Source organism: Trifolium pratense, linkage group LG1 (genome assembly GCF_020283565.1).
Source record: "Trifolium pratense cultivar HEN17-A07 linkage group LG1, ARS_RC_1.1, whole genome shotgun sequence".
Taxonomy (NCBI): Eukaryota; Viridiplantae; Streptophyta; class Magnoliopsida; order Fabales; family Fabaceae; genus Trifolium; species Trifolium pratense.
Genome location: NC_060059.1, coordinates 13,782,963 through 13,802,936, shown reverse-complemented (window position 1 = coordinate 13,802,936; position 19,974 = coordinate 13,782,963). Strand labels below are relative to the sequence as shown.

Below are 19,974 nucleotides of genomic sequence, written 5' to 3'. Positions count from 1 at the left end.
ATGTAAGGGGAAGAGCCCAGAAAATAAATAAGTAAAGTTCGACAAAAATTATTTCCATCAAGAATTAGAGTTGGGTTTTTCCGAACGATTTGACATAAGGAGAACTCATTAATCACTTAAATATAATATTTTAATTAACTAGCAAAGTCTTTTGTGATAAACATCCGACAAGTTTAGAAATTAATTAGTTGAGTTATTTCTTATATAAGCAATTGTTTTGTTTACATTCTTATATTAGCAATGTAAAATTGTAATCAATCTAGTGAATAAAGTTTTTTTTTAATTCTCATCAATTTCATTTTTGCTAATCTCGAACTTTTCATTGTATTACTTTGATTTATTTTTTTTATTAAAATTAAGAGGGATAAACGTTCAAGAGAGAAATTACAATGAAATTATATGAGAAATCAAAATACCAACAATCACCATATGGTTGATCTGAGGGGGGAAAATAATCAAATTAAAACATATTAGAGTCCAATTAAGTTTCTAATATTTGCAAGAGTATTTGCACAATAGTTACTTTCAATATAAGATTAAGAGTGATGGATCACCATCTCTCTCAATCAAGCTACATTAGACGTTGTATCCTTCAAACAAGCGAGCAACCTAATGCACCACCATCTTTCTGCCCATTCAAAATGTCCACAATAATCTTAGAGTCAACATTAATCTTTACCGTGCGAAATCTCATACTTTTAACATAACGTAATCTTTCAAACATGCGTCATAATTTAGAATGTATGCATTACTCCACCCAATACACTTAGCCAAACCACTATAAGTCATTCTCCACCTCTAACAACACCACCACAACCAATCCGCTTTACAAGACTCGTCAGAATTTAGTTTAACTCAACTCATCTGCGAAGTCTTGCACCCAATAAAGATGGTTGTTTGATCTGATTCCATACACAAACGCTGAACTCGAACCACTTCGACATAATCCCTAGCCATCTTCAACACCTCTTGCAATTATCAACAAAGGCAATAATATTTCAACATGTCATTACAACTATCAATCGAATTGTATTTACGTGACAATAATTGAATTGTACTTATATGACAAATAAATAATTTTATTAAAACAATAAAAAGTCAAAAACTTTCCTAGATTATTAATTTTTGTCTTAACACTTCAATATTTTATCCTATTTTCTTATTTTTTTGGTGAACGTTTATCCTATTTTTCTATTTAGCTAATTTTTATCTAAAAATTTAAAACATGCACACGGTTGCCTTGCCAACCTTTCTTTTCTATTACAAAACAAATTATAAAAAACGCAGAGGTTGAATTATATTTTATTTTGCTTTTTAATACTTATCAAAAGATAAATAAATAATTTTTTGCAATATTGAGCAGAGACGGTGCGTTGTTGTGTTAACGCTAGCGCGCCGAGCCGCTAAAAGGAATCAACCAAGTGTCGGTAAAAAGCCAGTACAATCAGTGACTTCAATATAAGTCCTTTTCCCTTGAGATACTACGTGCTATTCACTTCAAAAAATGAAAATCGCGTTTTACCATAAACAACATATTTATTACTAATTTATTACTAATAACTAGTAGTACTAATAATCTTTAAATAATCTTTAAATTAATTAAAAACCGTTTCCATTTCAACATTTACTTCCCCTTCCAATTTTTCATCAGTAACTCAACAACTCTCTTATACTAGTTTGAAACAAAACAAGACAAGATCACGATTCACACACTTAAAGTTAGTTAATCCCATTCAATAATCACTTATGATCCTTCATCAATAAAAAGAAACAAAAATAAAAATCTGATTCCGTTATTTTTTTCCTTCTATTTCTCCCTGGAAAATAGGTCATATAAATTTTCCACCAATTTTCCCCCGTTTTTCTCAGAGTAAGTACGAGTTCAGTTGAGTTGACTCGTTCTCCTCTTCTTCTTCTTCTCGAATCGTGTGACTTCACTGAAACGCAGTCGTTTTAGCCGTTGATCTCGATTACGGTTACTGTTTTCTGGATTAATCATCATGAACAGAACACCGATTCTCGAAATTGAACCAAGGGAACTCAAATTCATATGTAAGTGATGATTATCGTTCTAATGCTTGTAATGTAGTATTATATGTGTGTGATCCATTCACTAATTTGCTTTGATTTTTCTTCGTTGTAGTTGAATTGAAGAAACAAAGTTCTTGTTCGGTTAAAGTGACTAATAATACTTATCACCATGTCGCTTTTAAGGTATTAGCAATTTTCTTTGATTTATCGTCGTTCAATTTTAGGCATGGAGTTTTTGGAGAGATTTATCGTTTTTGGTATGGTGTTTGTTTTCAGGTGAAAACGACGTCGCCTAAGAAATATTCAGTGCGACCAAATGTTGGAGTTCTCGCGCCAAAATCTACTGCTGAATTCATAGGTATCATTTATTTTCACCTTCATCTTCATCTTTTTTAGACTTGTTATATTATAGGAGTATTCTATAATTCCGTGACATTTTATGAGCAAATTTCACATTTCTAGGTTCATTGCATAATTAATAATAATATATCTGGGCAATTATGCAATGAACATAGAAAGGTGAAATTTGCTTATAAAATGTCACCGAGGGAGTAAGTAAGATAGTTTATGATGGATTTTATCAATTAGACTTATAATTATTGTGCATGTTTGGTATCATAGTGAGTAAAAATCATGGTCAACCACTGTGATTTTTGTCGAATCCCGAGGTACTTATGATGAAAATTTGCAAGCGAGTTTAGGTCAAATCTGTTTGTGGTTCCAAATGAGTTAAGAGTGTAGCTTATGCAAAATCGTGGTGGTTCACTGTGTGATTGTGGCATATCTGATTTTAAACATACACTTAAGACTAACTCTATTGAGAGTGAAATTTAGTGGTGGCAAATCTTAGAATACACATCGAATGGACTTGAATTTTTCATGTTAGGCTTTTTTTATGATTACTTAGCATGGCTTTTTCAATTTTACATGTTATAGTTCAAGCTTAATGTATCCTTGCATCATAAAATTTTCAAACAAAAATATTTTTTGGGAATATTAGTTTTCTAAGACAACATTTGAAGTTGATCCACCATTTCCCCCGTAATATTTTTTTCTTGTATTTTTTTTTAAACTATTTCATCAAAACAGTTACAATGCAAGCCCAACGGGTGGCTCCTGAAGATTTGGTGTGCAAAGACAAGTTCTTAGTCCAAAGCACATTAGTTTCTAATGAAACAACTGATGAAGATGTTACTTCCAACTTGGTATGGATATACTTCTTAGGCTGTTGTAATTTGGTATCTGGTAGCCTTAATTACCATTTTATTTATTTTTATTTAAACTATTCTGACTTTTTTTTTAATTTATAATGGAAGTTTGTCAAAGACGGAGTGCGATATATCGAAGAAAATAAGCTGAAGGTGGCCTTGATCAGCTCACCTGATTCACCAGAACTAGTTCCTTTTAATGGAAACTCCAAGAATGGGTTTGATCATGAAAAAGCTCAGATGCACAGTAAAGATGAACTTGAAATCCAGTCCCTTGAACCCATGGTTAGATGAAACTTCATTGATGTTTGGATCTCGGTTCTTTTCTTTGCACCACCTCTTTTTGTTTCATAGACATATAAAATCCTTCAGAAAGATAATTGAAAGTCTTAGTCCCACACTCTAAGGGTTTGTTGATTATTTTTTCTGGATTGTTATTTTCAAATCCTTCTTGCGTATTTTCTTTATTCCCTTTGGGAAGGTACTCTTTTAACAAGTTCCCTTGTTTTTCTGCTGTTGTCATCCTCGCCGATGTTGTCTATATGCATGCGTTGGACTATCAATTTTTCAACTTCTTATTAATTATGTTATTCAAATGTTTTATTATGTTCTTGAAATATGCCAGGTTCTTAAAAAACCACAGCACAGTAAGGTTCATGATGTAGAGCTTGAAGAGGATATGGAGTTGAATGTAGAATACCATACGGGGTTGGATGTTATTAAGGATGCAAAGGAGCCAGGAGAATCAGGGTTGAAAGTGTCAAGAGATGACAAGTTGAACCCAGTAAAGGGTGTAGAGGAACTGAAGTCACAGCATACGGGGTTGGATGTTATTAAGGATGCAAAGGAGCCAGGAGAATCAGGGTTGAAAGTGTCAAGAGATGACAAGTTGAACCCAGTAAAGGGTGTAGAGGAACTGAAGTCACAGCAGAAAATAGGGGTAGAAGTGTCAAAAGATCTGGATTCAATCACAGTAGAGAATGCAGAGGAACTGAAACCAGGAAAAGAAGCAGAGGTGAAGGTGTCAAAAGATCTGGGTTCAATCAGAGTAAAGAATGCAGAGGAACTGAAAGCAGGAAAAAAAGCAGAGATGGTGTCAAATGATCCGGGTTCAATCAGAGTAAACAATGCAGATGAACTGAAACCAGGAAAAGAAGCAGAGCTGAAGGTGTCAAAAGATTATTTGACCACAGTAAACGATGCAGAGGCGCTGAAACCAGAAAAAGAAAGAGAACTAAAAGTTTCAAAAGATACGGTGATTAAGACAGTAAAGAATGTTGAGGAACTGGAGCCAGAAAAAGAACCTGAGTCAAGAGTTTCAAAGGGTATTGAGGAGCTGAAACTGCTGGAAGCCATTGAAGAGATGAAGTTAAAACTAGATGGACTTGAATCAAAGCTAAATGAGGTCAGGCATTCCACCATTCTACTGTGAATTTCTTTTATCTGCTTGCAGTTGCATATGTGGAGTGAGACATGCTTCCTAGCAAGTTGCATGTCGAAACAATTTGCTATATGAACGTTTCTTGTTACCGCATCAAGATTTTGGTTATTAAATATTAATGCTTTGTTTTAGCACTTCTTTTGGTCATGTTTTTCAATTTTGAGATTTAAGATGTTTGTTAAACTCTTGCCTGCTTGCTGTAATATTTATTGGCACCTTGTTTAAATTATTAGGATGATAACTGTACATTGATAATTTAAATAGGTTTTAAATTTAAACAAACATCCTATTATATTTCACTATCTTGTTATGGTGTAATTGTTAACATATTTTAAGAGGTAATATTTTGATTTGGCACGACACGATGACGTGTGATTAGATATCTTAAACCTAATTGTACTTCCAATGTGTAGTGATTAGACTCTTAAATTATATGGCTTCACATACCTTCCTGTGATTATATTTGATCCTTGTCTACACCACTTTTCCTTTGTTTTCATTTGATTAAATTGTATACACATTTGAGGTCTGATACATTGTAAATTTCACAAAATATAAGTTGGCATTAGAAAAGGCCACAAAGGAGTCAGCAAAGAATGTCTTTTTAGACATATTTGGTTGGTGTGATAGAAAGAAAGTGGGAGGAAAGAAAATTACGCAAACCAATTAGTCGAAGTTCATTCATTGGTGTGCGTAATTTTCTTTCCTCCCACTTTCTTTCCATCATACCAATATTGTTTTGTGGCATATGATTATCTGAATGCTCCTCCAAACATTCCTGTAGGCTCAATCCTATGTGAAAATGTTTTTCAACACTTGTATATAATATTGGTGATGAAGCAATGGAGCATATGTCTTATTAAAATGGGTTGGATGTTTGGTATAGCGGTTCTTGATTTTCATGCTAATCTCTACTGATTTAATTAAAGTGATAATCAGGCTTTTACTTCCTTTGCAGTCTGGAGTAACAATATCAAAGTTAACAGAAGAGAGGAGGTTAAGCAATCAAGAGACAAGGATCTTGCAAGAAAAACTAGTAAGTTTGAAAATCGCTGTCTAGTTTGCTAGTAAATAGTAATGTTTTTGTGGGATTTACTTATGGGTTCCTGCCATATTACCAGTTTAGATGAATTTTTCAGTAAGCACTTAAAGGAAAAAAAGAAAAGTTGATATAATCTGACAGTGATTATGAATAATACTTTCCCACTTAAGTTGAAGTGAGCTTCTTCACCTCACTTTTTCATCTACATTCTCCATGCGTGAGAGGGGAAGGGAGAGAATGTATCCAGTCTTTCTAGTGTTTACTTTGTATTTGTTTGTTATAAAATGATGACTAGTTATCTTGGAGCTTGTGAACAAGTCACAATTGAATTGCAGCAGGAAAAAGAGAGGGGGGTTTGGGGGTTAACCACCCTGACATTTGAGTACAATGTCAAAGTTGATAAAGTGTTGATCAAAATTGATATTTAAATTGTCAATTCCAGAGTTTTCTTGTCTATGCAAATATTGCTTGCTACTTAAGAATTCTTCCCCATTACATGCTTGAACTTGTGCAAACTTACTGTTTTCATTTCAGAAACTCAAGGCTGGTGCGTTTTATATTTTTGCAGGCAGATCTTCTTAATAAAACTCCGAGAAAAGTTCAAGTTGGGTTCCCACTTCTATATGTCTGTATGGTGGCACTTATCTGTGTTGTTTTGGGATACCGTTTACACTCTTGATATCTGGGGGATCAATCATCGAGGGAGATACTAACTTTTGAATTGTTTCAAAGTTTGTTATAGCAGAAGTTTAGGCACAATGTCACTTTCATATCTATAAATATAATCGGGGATCTCTCTATACTTGAGGTCAGTGATGTTCCATCTGATCTGTCTATTCCATAATCATTTTGCGTTTGTATATGCCGAATTTCGCACTTGTAAAGGTACAGATAGTACAAGATATATAGTGGTGAGATTAGTGGAAAACTGGAAAATGTTATGTAAGTTGCTTGAGATTGTTCTCCTTTTCCCTGTGAACTCGAAACTGATCCTGATTTTGTTGAGTTAAGGCATTAATGAATACAACCTTGTGATGGATCGTCCAAATTGATTGTTTCTTTGATAGCGAACTATTAAAGAATGTGAGTTCTTTTTGGAACTATGTCCAATAAAGAATGAGATTCATATAATTTATTATAATTTACAAAATTTCATTTCATTCAGTTGTATGTTAAACGATGTGTTAGGGTACATCTGGTTCAACGGAAACAAGAAGAGGGATAAATTTTAATAGAGGGAGGTGAATGAAAGGAAAGAGGTATTTTAAAATAGTGTTTGATTCGACCGAAAATAAAAATATTGTGTTTATAGATCAACGAGAAGTGGTAGTAGGAGAAATGGAGAAATTTTGACATACATCTGAAAGTTACGAGTTTAAACAAATTTATTTAAGTATCTGTCAATATTAGTAACACACAAAAAAGGGCATATTTGTTAACACATTTTTTATGCAAGTACTTTTTCACTCTTACAAGTTAACAACCAATCTTTCTTTTTTTTTGACAAAAGTTAACAACCAATCTTAAATCATTATTATTAATATGATTTTTAAATTAGATATAATTGAAATAAAATAATTTTAGTCATCTACTTCTTTCATCCCATAATCAGTGAAGTGAAGTATAATGTAAAAAAAAATTTGTTCCAAAATAAATTACTTTTCAAAATAACTTTATTGATACGAAGGAAAGTTTACAATGCAATGTTTGATACATTTTACAAAGAAATGATGCCTTTATATAGAAGGGGAATGGTGAGGGTTACAAACCAATAATTGAAAATTAGGAGGGGAATGGAAAGCCAAAAGTTGAAGTATGCTGACAGTAGGGTCTCTCATGGTTGTGACAGGAGAGGCACGGCCGTGACAGACACTAGGGCATGTCTCTTTTGCTTCCGCATGGCGTGGCACGGCTGTGTCAGACTCCCGGTGTGCTGAAAACATGACTTTTCACATTTCCTTGCCTTTAGTAACAATTTTATGACTTTAAACCCACAAAAATAACTATTGCCTCTTGATTTTTCACTTTCCCTTCATTAAGGAATGCCTATCAATGTTCTCATAAAATTCCTTGTCCATAAGTCATCAAAATTTGCATTATTTGTGCGTTTTCCCTCTTATTCATGCATAAACCTACAAAACATAAAACATAGAAAATATAGTAAGAAAGCTATAGTAACTTGACTAATAAACAAACTTTATTTAGATAAACTACTACTAAAAAGCTTTTCCTTTTTAAGTTCAGTCATTACTATCTAATTTCTAAAAATATATTTAGCTCTTTTTACATTAACTCTCTAATTTAAAAAAAAAGAGTCAGTAAATTAGAGTTCGACAGCGAAGTTTGAAATATTCGACCAATGCTACTACCAACTAGTAAAGTCTTACTCCCTCCGAAGTCCCCATTCAAGTTTTTTACGCATATTAAGAAAAGTTAGTAGTGTAATAAATGTGTACTTTTTGGATATACAATTATTAAATTGTCATTTGTGAAAAGATGTATATGTAGTTGATTTTTTTCGTATTTTCAATGCAAGGTAGGATTATGTTTGAAAAAATAATAATAAATGAAATTATTAAACAGAAATTAATACAAATAAAACGTTTTTTGAACAAGATTAATACAAATAAAACTACCCATGAAGTTGTAACGACCCACTACCAGCAATAATCCCATTAACAGTCATAATCATAACCATTATTAGAATGCTACAATAATCCATATTTTTAACTTCTCTCCCTGTATTCGTGCTAACTGGTGTAGTAACTGTTTGGATACTCTATTTCGCACTCGCAAGTAAGTTCCGTATACTCTTCATCTTCTTCTTCTTCGGTTCTTCCTCATATTTTGCAACATTGCATGTTAATTTTTGTTGTTTACAATGAAGCCAGTGAGTACTAAACCTAGGATCTCATGTTAGCTTTGCATTGTAGTTGTTGATTTCAATTCCCTCATATTTTGATTACTATGGAACTAAAACTGAGTTGTTCTCTACGTAGTTGAAGTTATTTATTGTGACAAATGTGTATGGTAGAATAAATTGGATAATTCTTATGGTTTATTTTGAAAATGACTTGGTTCAATTGTGTTTCATGCTTGATTACTTGATATGCATGTTCCTGTAGATCTACTAAATTCATTGTGATTGTAATTGTTTTGTATTTAAACCTATGAAGTACTCAAACAAATATGGACACCGAACACTACATAGACACTGATATGTTGACACCGATAATAATTTGACCAAATTACATAATTTAATGTAATCATATGTGTCGGTGTCATATTAGACATCTATGCGTGTCTGACATTGGGATACTCTAATCTGAAGGGTGTTTGTGCTTCATAGATTTAAATACTTGACATGGTTATTTGTTTAAATTTCTCAATGAAATTCATGTTTTATTCTTGAAAACTTTCAGTAATGCCCCCATTCAAGTTTGGGTGTTATATTTGAAATTAGTTCCATTTTAGTTCATGTGTGCTAGCTAGCCTAGAACTGAATTGATTGTTATGAATATGATGTTGCATTTTCTTTTGCATGAACGAATCATGTCTATAACACCATGTTCATGATGTTATCTTTTATGTTAGTAATGCATGATATATTAAGGTAGTGATTGATGATAGAGCCGGCGACACGACATTACACATGGTTTCATTCAAGTATTTGGTTGAATTGTGTTTGATGCTTGATAACTTGTTATGCAAGTTCCTGTATATGTAAATTCAATGTGTTGTAATTTATTGTACTTAAATCTATGAAACAGTGGCACAAATAAGAAAACCGGACACGACACAGATACACGTATACTGATACACATTGGCATTTAAATACTTGCCATTTTTATTTGTTTAAATTTCTCAATGAAATTCATGTTTTGTTCTTGGAAACTTTTAGCAGAGCCCCATTTAAGTTTGAGTGTTATATTTGAAATGAGTTTCATTTCAGTTCATGTGTGCTAGCTAGCTAGCCTAGAACTGAACTGAATTGAACAAATCATTTCTATAAAACCATGTTTATGATGTTATCTTTTATGCTTGTAATGCGTGAACACATGGTTTCACTTTTATTCAAGTGTTTCTATTTTATTTTTTAAAAATTATTACCTATATCTATGTGTGATTGTCGTGTTTAATGGTGTCTGTGTTGCTGCTTCTTAGAGTAGTGATGAGTTGGCTTAATTTTAGCTTTGTTTGGCCTGTGTTAATTAGGTGGAACACAAAGTGCTGCTTGTGGAATTTGAATATTCTCAAGTACAAGGGGGTATTATTTTTGTGTGATATTGAGCAAACTGAGGTGATTGTTGGATCTTTTGACATCAATTTACTAATGGAGTGCAACAAGGACGAGGCTGTGAGGGCTAAGCAATTGGCAGAAAGTAGAATGCAAAGGGGTCAATTTGTAGAGGCACTGAAGTTTGCTAACAAGGCCAAAAAGATGTATGCTGATGTTGATAACATTGCTCAGATCCTTGCAATTTGTGAGGTTCACGTTGCTGCATTGAACAAACTCTCTTGTTTTGAAATGGACTGGTATCGAATTCTTCAGACAGAAAGACTCTCTGAGGAAGCAATCATAAAGAAACAGTACAGAAAGCTTGCACTGCTACTTCATCCTGATAAAAATAAGTTTGCTGGTGCAGAAGCTGCTTTCAAGTTGATTGGGGAAGCCAATAGCGTGTTGAGTGACCAAGCAAAGCGGTCTTTACATGACATGAAGGTTAAAGCCCATGTGAGAGCTGCAGCACCTAAGCGTAAGGCCCCATCCCATCACTCAAATGGGAACAAATTTGCAGCGAGAACTGCAGTACCCAAGACCCCATCCCATCACTCAAATGGGAACATGTATGCAGCGTTGAACCCTGAGGTGTGGGAAACTTTAGACAGACTAGTGCAGCAGCTGCAGTCTCAACAAAAGCAATTAGAAATGCTGCAGTCTCGACAAACGCAATTAATAAGGGAAATGATGGACCGGAACCGGAAGAAGCTGGAAGCTAAAAGGAGAAGAAAATGGTAAGAGCAAATTATGCAATTTGTTGTGTCCAATATGAACTGTCAACCCCCATCGGTACCGCCATCTACATCATAACATGCAGCTCTAGTTGACTCATTTGAGTATGATAATTAGGAGGACGAAGACTAGAAGTTTTTATTCTCACTATGTAATTATATTTAGGGTAAATTACACCCACCTCCTTTAAAGTTTGCTCACTCGCACTCCTCTATTTATTAAATCAACACTAACCTCCCTTAACACAAGGATGAAGGATTTCATCTTCCTATAAGGGTGGTGGTGAGTATAAATTTGTATACTTTTAACTTTTAATTTCAATATGATGTATATTTATTTGGGAATGTTATTATTTTTAACTTTAATTCGAATTCTTTATTAATTACAAATTAGTTTCAAATTTTTTAACAAATATTGAAATTTTAGGCGGGAAAATGAAGTTTGAAATTTACTAAGAATGAGAATGTTTTCTAGGAAACCAAATTGAAAATTTGAAAAATTAGGGGAAAAATATAATTTGAAAACATTTCATAGAAAAATTTCCTAGGAATGCAAATCGAAAATTTCAAAACAATTTCCTAAGGTTTTGAGGCAAAAACTCATCCGATCCAAAAATAAATTCATTTGCGGTTTGGTTCGGTTTTGGATGACAAATAAAAAAAATCCGATCCGATCCAATATTATGCGGTTTAATTTGGATCGGTTTTTGGATTTCCAAATTATAAATTGTAATTTTTTTTAATAAATATAAATATTATAAAAAACGCTAAAAAATAATAGTTTGACATTTTTTACAAAATAAATATTAAGTTTGATTTAAAATATAACATATAATATACTAAAAATTAATATTTTGGAATGACAATTACCAATTATATTTGAAACATATAAAAAGTAAAAAAAATAGATTAAATTAAACTAACATAGTATTAACAAAATTTAAAATGAAAAAAAAGGTTAATGTAATATATATATATATATTTATACTAATAAAAAGATAAATAAATATTAAAATATATGTATGCGGTTTGGTTCGGTTTGGATCGGTTTTAAGAAATCAATCCGAAATCCGATCCGATCCAGCGGTTTTCACAAAGAACATCCAAACACATCCAAAAAACTTCGGTTTTTTGCGATTTTCGGTTTTTTTGGATCGATTTTCAGTTTTTATTTGAAGGAGAATGTTAACTTGTGCCCTTAAGGGCACATGTTAAGAAGATAAATGTGGAAAAAATTTATTGAACTTGTGGTGTATTCAATTATCTAAACATTAAATTCTTTGTATCATTAAATGCTATATTTCTATTTTTAGGTAGCTTAACATGTGCCCTTAGGGCACAAGTTAACATGACCCTTATTTGAATTTGTTTGGATTTGAGCACCCCTACGTATATTCATTCTTTTCACTTCAACATTCATCATCTACTTCATTTTTGCTTCATTTTTTTTTCTTTCAACATTCATTCATCGCTTTTCCCACTTCAATCTTTTTTCTTCTTCAAAACATTCATTCTTTATCTTCTTCATATTTCACTATCTTTTTTCTTTTAACATTCATTCATCATCTCGTCAACACATTATTTCAACATTCATTTATTATATATTTTGAACACTATATATCTTCTATTTCTTTATTATTCTTCTTAAAAAATAACTCATTCTTCCATCTAAAAAACATTTTCCATGTTTCATTTTGAATTCAATATTAATTTTTGACAAATATAAATCATTCATATTTTTTTTATTCTTTCTTTCAAATTTTCTTAATTCATTTTTAGAAAATTAAGCTTTGAAACAAATCAGTAATAATAAATAAACATTTATAAACAAAGAAGGTTAAAGAGAACTAGAAATTGAGATGAAAATTGTGTTTTTTCATTCAATTTAAAATTCAAAAGTCAAGAGCGAGGGCCTGCGAGCGTGTTTTCTAGGGTTTTCCTTCAATTTCACTCTCGTCTCATTCAATTGTACAGAGAGGAATAGAAAACTGAGTTTGTTCGACGTCGTCGACGACTCTACTTCTGCTAAGATGGTGAAATCCAACGGCAACAATCTCATTAACCACTGGAACGGTAAACCCTACTCTCAAAGGTACTACGATATTCTAGAAAAGAGGAAAATCCTTCCCATTTGGCACCACAAAGATGATTTCTTGCAGCGTTTGAAGAATAATCAAACTTTGATTCTCGTTGGTGAAACTGGTTGTGGTAAAACCACTCAGATTCCTCAATTTGTTTTGGAAGCTCTTGATTTAGAGAATAAGATGATGATTGCATGCACTCAGCCTCGTAGATTTGCTGCAATGTCTGTTTCACGCCGTGTGGCGGAAGAGATGGATGTAACTATTGGGGAAGAAGTTGGTTATAGCATTAGGTTTGAAGATTGTAGTAGCGCAAAGACAGCTTTGAAGTATCTAACTGATGATATGCTTTTGAGAGAAGCAATGATGGATCCACTTTTGAAGCGATACAAAGTAATTATTCTAGATGAGGCACACGAAAGGACTGTGGCTACTGATGTGCTGTTTGGTGTTCTTAAGGAAGTTCTTAAAAACAGAACTGACTTGAAGTTGGTGGTTATGAGTGCAATGATTGAAGCTGAAGTTGAAAAGATTAAGGGATTTTTTTTTGGTGCCTCTCTTATGAAAGTTCCTGGAAGGTTACATCCGGTGGAAATTTTTTATACTCGAGAACCCGAAAGGGATTACATGGAGGCTGCTATTAGGACAGTGGTGCAGATTCACATGTCTGAACCTGCTGGAGACATACTTGTTTTTCTTACGGGAGAGGAGGAGGTAGAAGATGCATGCAGCAGAATATCGAAAGAAGTTGCAAATTTGGGGGATCAGGATCAGGTTGGCCCTGTGAAAGTAGTACCGTTGTATTCTACTCTTACGCCGGCTATGCTGCAGAAGATATTTGAGCCAGCTCCGCCTCCAGTTAAGGAGGGAGGCCCCCCTGGAAGGAAGATTGTGGTGTCAACAAACATAGCAGAAACTTCGTTGACAATTGATGGTATAGTCTATGTCATTGACCCTGGATTTGTTAAGCAAAAGGTTTATAACCCTCGAGTTTGTGTTGAGTCTTTGTTGGTGTCTCCAATATCAAAGGCTACTGCTCGCCAGAGATCTGGGCGTGCTGGAAGAACTCAACCAGGGAAATGCTTTAGACTTTATACCGAAAGAAGTTTCAACAATGATCTTCAACCACAGACATATCCTGAAATTTATAAATCTAATCTTGCCAACACGGTTCTTACATTGAAGAAACTGGGTATAGATGATTTAATTCATTTTGACTTCATAGACCCTCCTGCACCTGAATCGTTTATGCGTGCTTTGGAAGTGTTGAATTACTTGGGTGCAGTGGATGATGAAGGCAACTTAACAAAATTGGGTGAGATTATGAGCGAGTTTCCATTGGACCCTCAGATGGCAAAGATGCTTGTTGTTAGTCCTGAATTCAACTGTTCAAACGAGATTCTTTCAATTTCAGCCATGTTATCAGTACCCAATTGCTTTATCCGGCCTAGGGATGCACAAAAAGCTGCGGATGAAGCGAAAGCTAGGTTTGGACACATTGATGGAGATCATCTAATGCTCTTGAATGTATATCATGCCTACAAGCAAAACAATGAGGATGCTTCTTGGTGCTATGACAACTTCATTAATAATAGAGCGCTCAAATCAGCTGATAATGTTCGACAACAACTTGTTCGTATCATGGCTAGGTTTAACTTCAAGTTATGCAGCACAGACTTCAATAGTCACGACTACTACGTCAACATTAGAAAGGCAATGCTAGCAGGATATTTCATGCAGGTGGCTCATCTTGAGCGGACAAGATACTACTTGACAGTGAAAAACAACCAGGAGGTACACTTGCATCCATCAAATTGCCTGGATCACAAGCCTGAGTGGGTTATCTATAATGAATGTGTTCTTACCAGTCGGAATTATATAAGTACTGTGACAAATATATGCGGTGAATGGTTAGTTGATATAGCACCGCATTACTATGATTTGTCTAATTTCCCACAATGTGAAGCAAAGCGTGTTCTTGAAAAGCTTTACAAGAAACGAGAGAAAGAAAAAGATGACAAGTTAAACCCAGTGAAGGGTGTACAGGAACTGAAGTCACAGCAAAAAATAGGGTTAGAAGTGTCAAAAGATCTGGATTCAATCACAGTAGAGAATGTAGAGGAACTGAAACCAGGAAAAGAAGCAGAGGTGAAGGTGTCAAAAGATCTGGGTTCAATCAGAGTAAAGAATGTAGAGGAACTGAAAGCAGGAAAAGAAGCAGATATGGTGTCAAAAGATCCGGGTTCAATCACAGTAAAAAATGCAGATGAACTGAAACCAGGAAAAGAAGAAGAGCTGAAGGTATCAGAAGATCATCTGACCACAGTAAAAAATGCAGAGGCACTGAAACCAGAAAGAGAAAGAGAACTAGAAGTTTCAAAAGATATGGTGATTAAGACAGTAAAGAATGTTCAGGAACTGAAAGCAGGAAAAGAAGCAGAGATTGTGTCAAAAGATCTGGGTTCAATCAGAGTAAACAATGCAGATGAACTGAAACCAGGAAATGAAGCAGAGATGAAGGTGTCAAAAGATCATTTGACCACAGTAAAAAATACAGAGGCACTGAAACCAGAAATAGAAAGAGAACTAGAAGTTTCAAAAGATACGGTGATTAAGACAGTAAAGAATGTTGAGGAACTGAAAGCAGGAAAAGAAGCAGATATGGTGTCAAAAGATTCGGGTTCAATCAGAGTAAAGAATGCAGATGAACTGAAACCAGGAAATGAAGCAGAGATGAAGGTGTCAAAAGATCATTTGACCACAGTAAAAAATGCAGAGGCACTGAAACCAGAAATAGAAAGAGAACTAGAAGTTTCAAAAGATACGGTGATTAAGACAGTAAAGAATGTTGAGGAACTGAAGCCAGAAAAAGAAGCCGAGTCAAGAGTTTCAAAGGGTATTGAGGAGCTGAAACTGCTGGAAGCCATTGAAGAGATGAAGTTAAAACTAGATGGACTTGAATCAAAGCTAAATGAGGTCAGGCATTCCACCATTCTACTGCGAATTTCTTTTATCTGCTTGCAGTTGCATGTCGAAACAATTTTCTATATGAACTTTTCTTGTTACCGCATCAAGATTTTGGTTATGAATGCTTTGTTTTAGCCCTTCTTTTGGTCATGTTTTTCAATTTTGAGATTTAAGATGTTAGTTAAACTCTTGCCTGTTTGCTGTAATATTTATTGGCACATTGTTTAAATTATTAGGTTAATAACTGTACATTGATAGTTTAAATAGGTTTTTAAATTTAAACAAACATCCAATTATATTTCACTATCTTGCTATGGTGCAATTGTAAACATATTTTAATGATTTCGCGAGATGACATGTGATTAGATGTGTTAAACCTAACTGTACTTCCAATGTGTAGTTATTAAACTCTTAAATTATATGGCTTCACATACCGTCCTGTTTTGTGGAATATGATCATCTGAATGCTCAATCCTATGTGAAAATGTTTTTCAATATTTTGTATATAACATCGGTGATGAAGCAGCTGGGATTCCTAATCTTATTAAAATGGGTTGGATGTTTGTTAGTGGTTCTTGACTTTCATGCTAATCTCGAAATACATTTTCACTATCATGCATCCTGTCTTTCTAGTGTTTACTTTGTATTTTTTTTGTTATAAAATGATCATTAGTTACCTTGGAGCTTGTGAACAAGTCACAATTGAATTGCAGCAGGAAAAAGAGAGGGGGATTTAGGGGTTAACCACCCTGACATTTGAATACAATGACAAAATTGATGAAGTGTTGATCAAAATTGATATTTAAATTGTCAATTCCAGAGTTTTCTTGTCTATACAAATATTGCTTGCTACTTGAGAATTCTTCCCCATTACATGCTTGAACTTGTGCAATTTTAAAGTTTTCATTTCGGAAACTCATGGCTGGTTCTTTTACATTTTTACAGGCTGATTTTATTAACAAGAGTCCAAGAAAAGTTCAAGTTGGGTTCCCACTTCTCTATGTCTGTATGGTGGCACTTATCTGTGTTGTTTTGGGATACCGTTTACACTCTTGATATCTGGGGGATCAATCATCGAGGGAGATACTAACTTTTGAATTGTTTCAAAGTTTGTTATAGCAGAAGTTTAGGCACAACGTCACTTCATATCTATAAATATAATCAGGGATCTCTCTATACTTGAGGTCAGTGATGTTCCATCTGGTCTGTCTAGTCCATAATCATTTTGAGTTTGTATATGCAGAATTTCGCACTTGTAAAGGTACAGATAGTACAAAATATATAGTGGTGAGATTAGTGGAAAACTGAAAAATGTTATGTAAGTTGCTTGAGATTGTTCTCGTTTTCCCTGTGAACTTGAAACTGGTCTTGATTTTGTTGAGTTATGGCATTAATTAATGAATACAACCTGTGATGGATCGTCCATTTTGATTGTTGATAGTACTCGAAATGCAACAGATACTGCCTTTGAAATAATAGTTGCACTTGCACGAACCTGTTTCTTTGATAGCAAACTATGAATGTGAGGGTTCTTTTTCGAACCATGTCCAATAAAGAATGAGATTCATATAATTTATTATAATTTACAAAATTTCACCCCGATTATATGTTAAAAGATGTGTTAGGGTGCTTTTGGTTCAACTAGAAGAATTTTTTTTTAATAAGCAAAAATTGAATTATAAAGAGTACAAGAGTTACTCAACCCTTACAATTCAAAGATAATTATTTTAGTCTTTAGATGTGTTGGAAGCAAACTAAATGATTGTTACACCAATCAGAAAAAGTTAAATTAGCATTGCATCCTATGCGGCCTATATAAACCATATCCAAGATATGTAAATAATATGGTTCACTAGAGAAGACACATTGATACATCCACCTCTAAAAACAATGTTGTTACGGGTGCACCATATACTCCACGTAGTCGCCAACCAAATGATGTGCCAGAATCGCTTGCTATTTTTGCATTTTGTTAATTCTCCAAACTGAGAGAAATGATGTGGTACTGTCACAAAGTCTATGTAGTTGGAGTTTAGCCATTGAAAGATAGTCCACGATCAAGTTAGTAATAACATTATGTTTCATACGCTTCAATTCGTTGATGATACAATCATAGTAGGTGATGGTAATTGGGACAATCTTTGGACTATTAAAACTGTGTTGAGAAGCTTTGAAATTGTGTCGGGTTTGAAGGTTAATTTTTTATAAAAGTAAGCTTTATGGAATCAATCTAGAAGATAGTTTTTTGTGTGCGTCATCGTCTTTTTTGTACTGCGGAGTGGAGTCAATTCCATTTCGCTTTCTAGGAACTCCGGTTGGTGCTAATCCGAGAAGAAAGACTACTTGGTTACCTATAATAGAATCCATGAAAAAAAAAGATTGAGTATTTGGAATGGTCGTCATTTATCTATATGAGGTAGAGTTACTCTTATTAATTTTGTTCTATCTAGTTTACCTCTCTATTTCTTCTCTTTCTATAAGGCACCAAGGTGTGTGATAAACCAATTGATGTGTATTCAAAGAAGTTTTTTATGGGGAGGCGAAGCAGATAGAAACAAGATGTGTTGGGTTAGTTGGGATCGTGTTTGTCAACCAAAGGAAAAATGAGGTTTACGAATAAAAAATCTAGAACTTTTTAATTCCTCACTTTTTGTGTAAATGAAAGTGGAGATGCATGAACGAAAGCTCAATTCAGTGGCACAATCTTTTGCTTTTTCGTTATGGATCCTTTGCAGCTAATTTTCTGTATGGTGAAAGGAGTGAAGGTCTCAAACGTGCGTCAATATGGTGGCACGATATTTGGCGATTGGGTAATGCGGAGGATGGGGTTGGTTTGCTAATAATATTAGTAGTGTTATTAGTGAAGGTAAAAGCATAGAATTTTGGAAAGAGAAATGGATAGGAACGACACCCTTACAATTCAACTAGAAGAAATGGTTGGAGAAATGAAGAAATTTTAAAATATGTGAAAGTTACAAGTTTAAACAAATTTGTTTAAGTATGTGTCAATATTTACACACAAAAATGGATTTTAAGAAAGGTTACACAAAAATTAAACGGAAGAAAGAAACACCTCTACCATCATTAATAACAATATGAGCTACCCTAAAAGAAGGGTCATCAAAAAACACAGTTCTACATCTTTACTCCCTTGATCTTTGCAATCATATATGCACGTTCATTACAACATCCACAATGGAGTTACTCATTTTTTGAGTACTTAATTGGACATCACGTGTACACATCACTTATTTATAATTTTTAAATAATAGTACCTAATAAGTACTCATTCTCTCCAATCCAACACGTCTTAAAAAATTCTAAATTGGTCCGTCTGTCAAAAAAAAAAATTCTAAATCGGTCCCACTAATAACACACCTCTCCAATAACTCTACATAATTTTAAATAGGTCCCACAAAAATTATATAAGTACCACTTTTATTGTAGAACTAGTACCTAGTAAGTACTCATTTATGTTTTGCTCCAATGGTGGTACCTATTAGGTACTAGTACTTACAAAATAAGTACTCACCATTAAAGATGATCTTAGCTTTCTAAAAAACATACTTCCAATGTTCATCAAGGAGATGTCGGATTGTAAGATTCATATAATTTATTTTAATCTTTTATACACTTAATATTTATTTCTCTATTTTATCTTTTATTAAAATTTACACTAAATGTAGATTAATATAAGAAATTCAAATGTAGTAAATCCAAATCTAAAAGTAAGAAGGTAGATCCATAGCATTGCTCAAGATGCATATTTGTTAACACATAATTTTGTTATCAAAATCCAATATTTTTATGCCAATTTTTCATTGTCAACCTAATCATAAATCATCATTAGTATGATTTTTAAATTAGATATAATTAAAATAAAATAATTTTAGTCATATACTCTCTGTATGACCAAAGAAAAATCACAAAGAATTTTATTTTTTAAGTAAAAAAAAAAACACAAAGAAAAATTCACTTTTTTAAAAATTTATAGTCCCTTTGTCCTAAATTGAGTGAGTCAGTTGACTGTTGTGCATCATTCACACATTTTGGTTTGACCATATTTTTCTACCGATAAATAAAAATAAACATCAGCATATAAGATGTTATTGGATTCGTCTCAATGCATATTTTCTAAATATTAATTTTTTATATGTTGGCATGTATGAAACAGTCATCTGAGACGGAGGG

At 33.5% G+C, this 19,974-nt stretch overlaps 3 protein-coding genes across 5 annotated transcripts; all 3 read left to right on the top strand.

The window, feature by feature from the left end:
- The first annotated feature begins 1,581 nt into the window (after nucleotides 1-1,581).
- LOC123911067 (vesicle-associated protein 2-2-like) lies at nucleotides 1,582-6,779 on the top strand. Of its 2 annotated transcripts, XM_045962416.1 has the most exons (9): nucleotides 1,615-2,052; nucleotides 2,144-2,214; nucleotides 2,308-2,389; nucleotides 3,121-3,236; nucleotides 3,348-3,524; nucleotides 3,865-3,947; nucleotides 4,062-4,644; nucleotides 5,639-5,716; nucleotides 6,291-6,779. In XM_045962416.1, the coding sequence occupies exons 1-9, from the start codon at nucleotides 2,001-2,003 to the stop codon at nucleotides 6,399-6,401; spliced, it is 1,353 nt and encodes a 450-aa protein (XP_045818372.1). In that variant the 5' UTR covers nucleotides 1,615-2,000; the 3' UTR covers nucleotides 6,402-6,779. The 2 variants fall into 2 exon arrangements, with proteins under 2 accessions (XP_045818363.1, XP_045818372.1); XM_045962407.1 differs by having other exon boundaries at nucleotides 1,582-2,052; nucleotides 3,865-4,644.
- A 3,276-nt stretch (nucleotides 6,780-10,055) lies between these two features.
- Nucleotides 10,056-10,742, top strand: LOC123888771 (dnaJ homolog subfamily B member 12-like). Its single transcript, XM_045937935.1, has one exon. The coding sequence runs from the start codon at nucleotides 10,056-10,058 to the stop codon at nucleotides 10,740-10,742; it is 687 nt and encodes a 228-aa protein (XP_045793891.1).
- A 1,456-nt stretch (nucleotides 10,743-12,198) lies between these two features.
- On the top strand, nucleotides 12,199-17,208 carry LOC123911055 (probable pre-mRNA-splicing factor ATP-dependent RNA helicase DEAH2). Of its 2 annotated transcripts, XM_045962395.1 has the most exons (3): nucleotides 12,590-15,042; nucleotides 15,481-15,792; nucleotides 16,729-17,208. In XM_045962395.1, the coding sequence occupies exons 1-3, from the start codon at nucleotides 12,766-12,768 to the stop codon at nucleotides 16,837-16,839; spliced, it is 2,700 nt and encodes an 899-aa protein (XP_045818351.1). In that variant the 5' UTR covers nucleotides 12,590-12,765; the 3' UTR covers nucleotides 16,840-17,208. The 2 variants fall into 2 exon arrangements, with proteins under 2 accessions (XP_045818342.1, XP_045818351.1); XM_045962386.1 differs by having other exon boundaries at nucleotides 12,199-15,792.
- The last annotated feature ends 2,766 nt before the right edge of the window (nucleotides 17,209-19,974 follow it).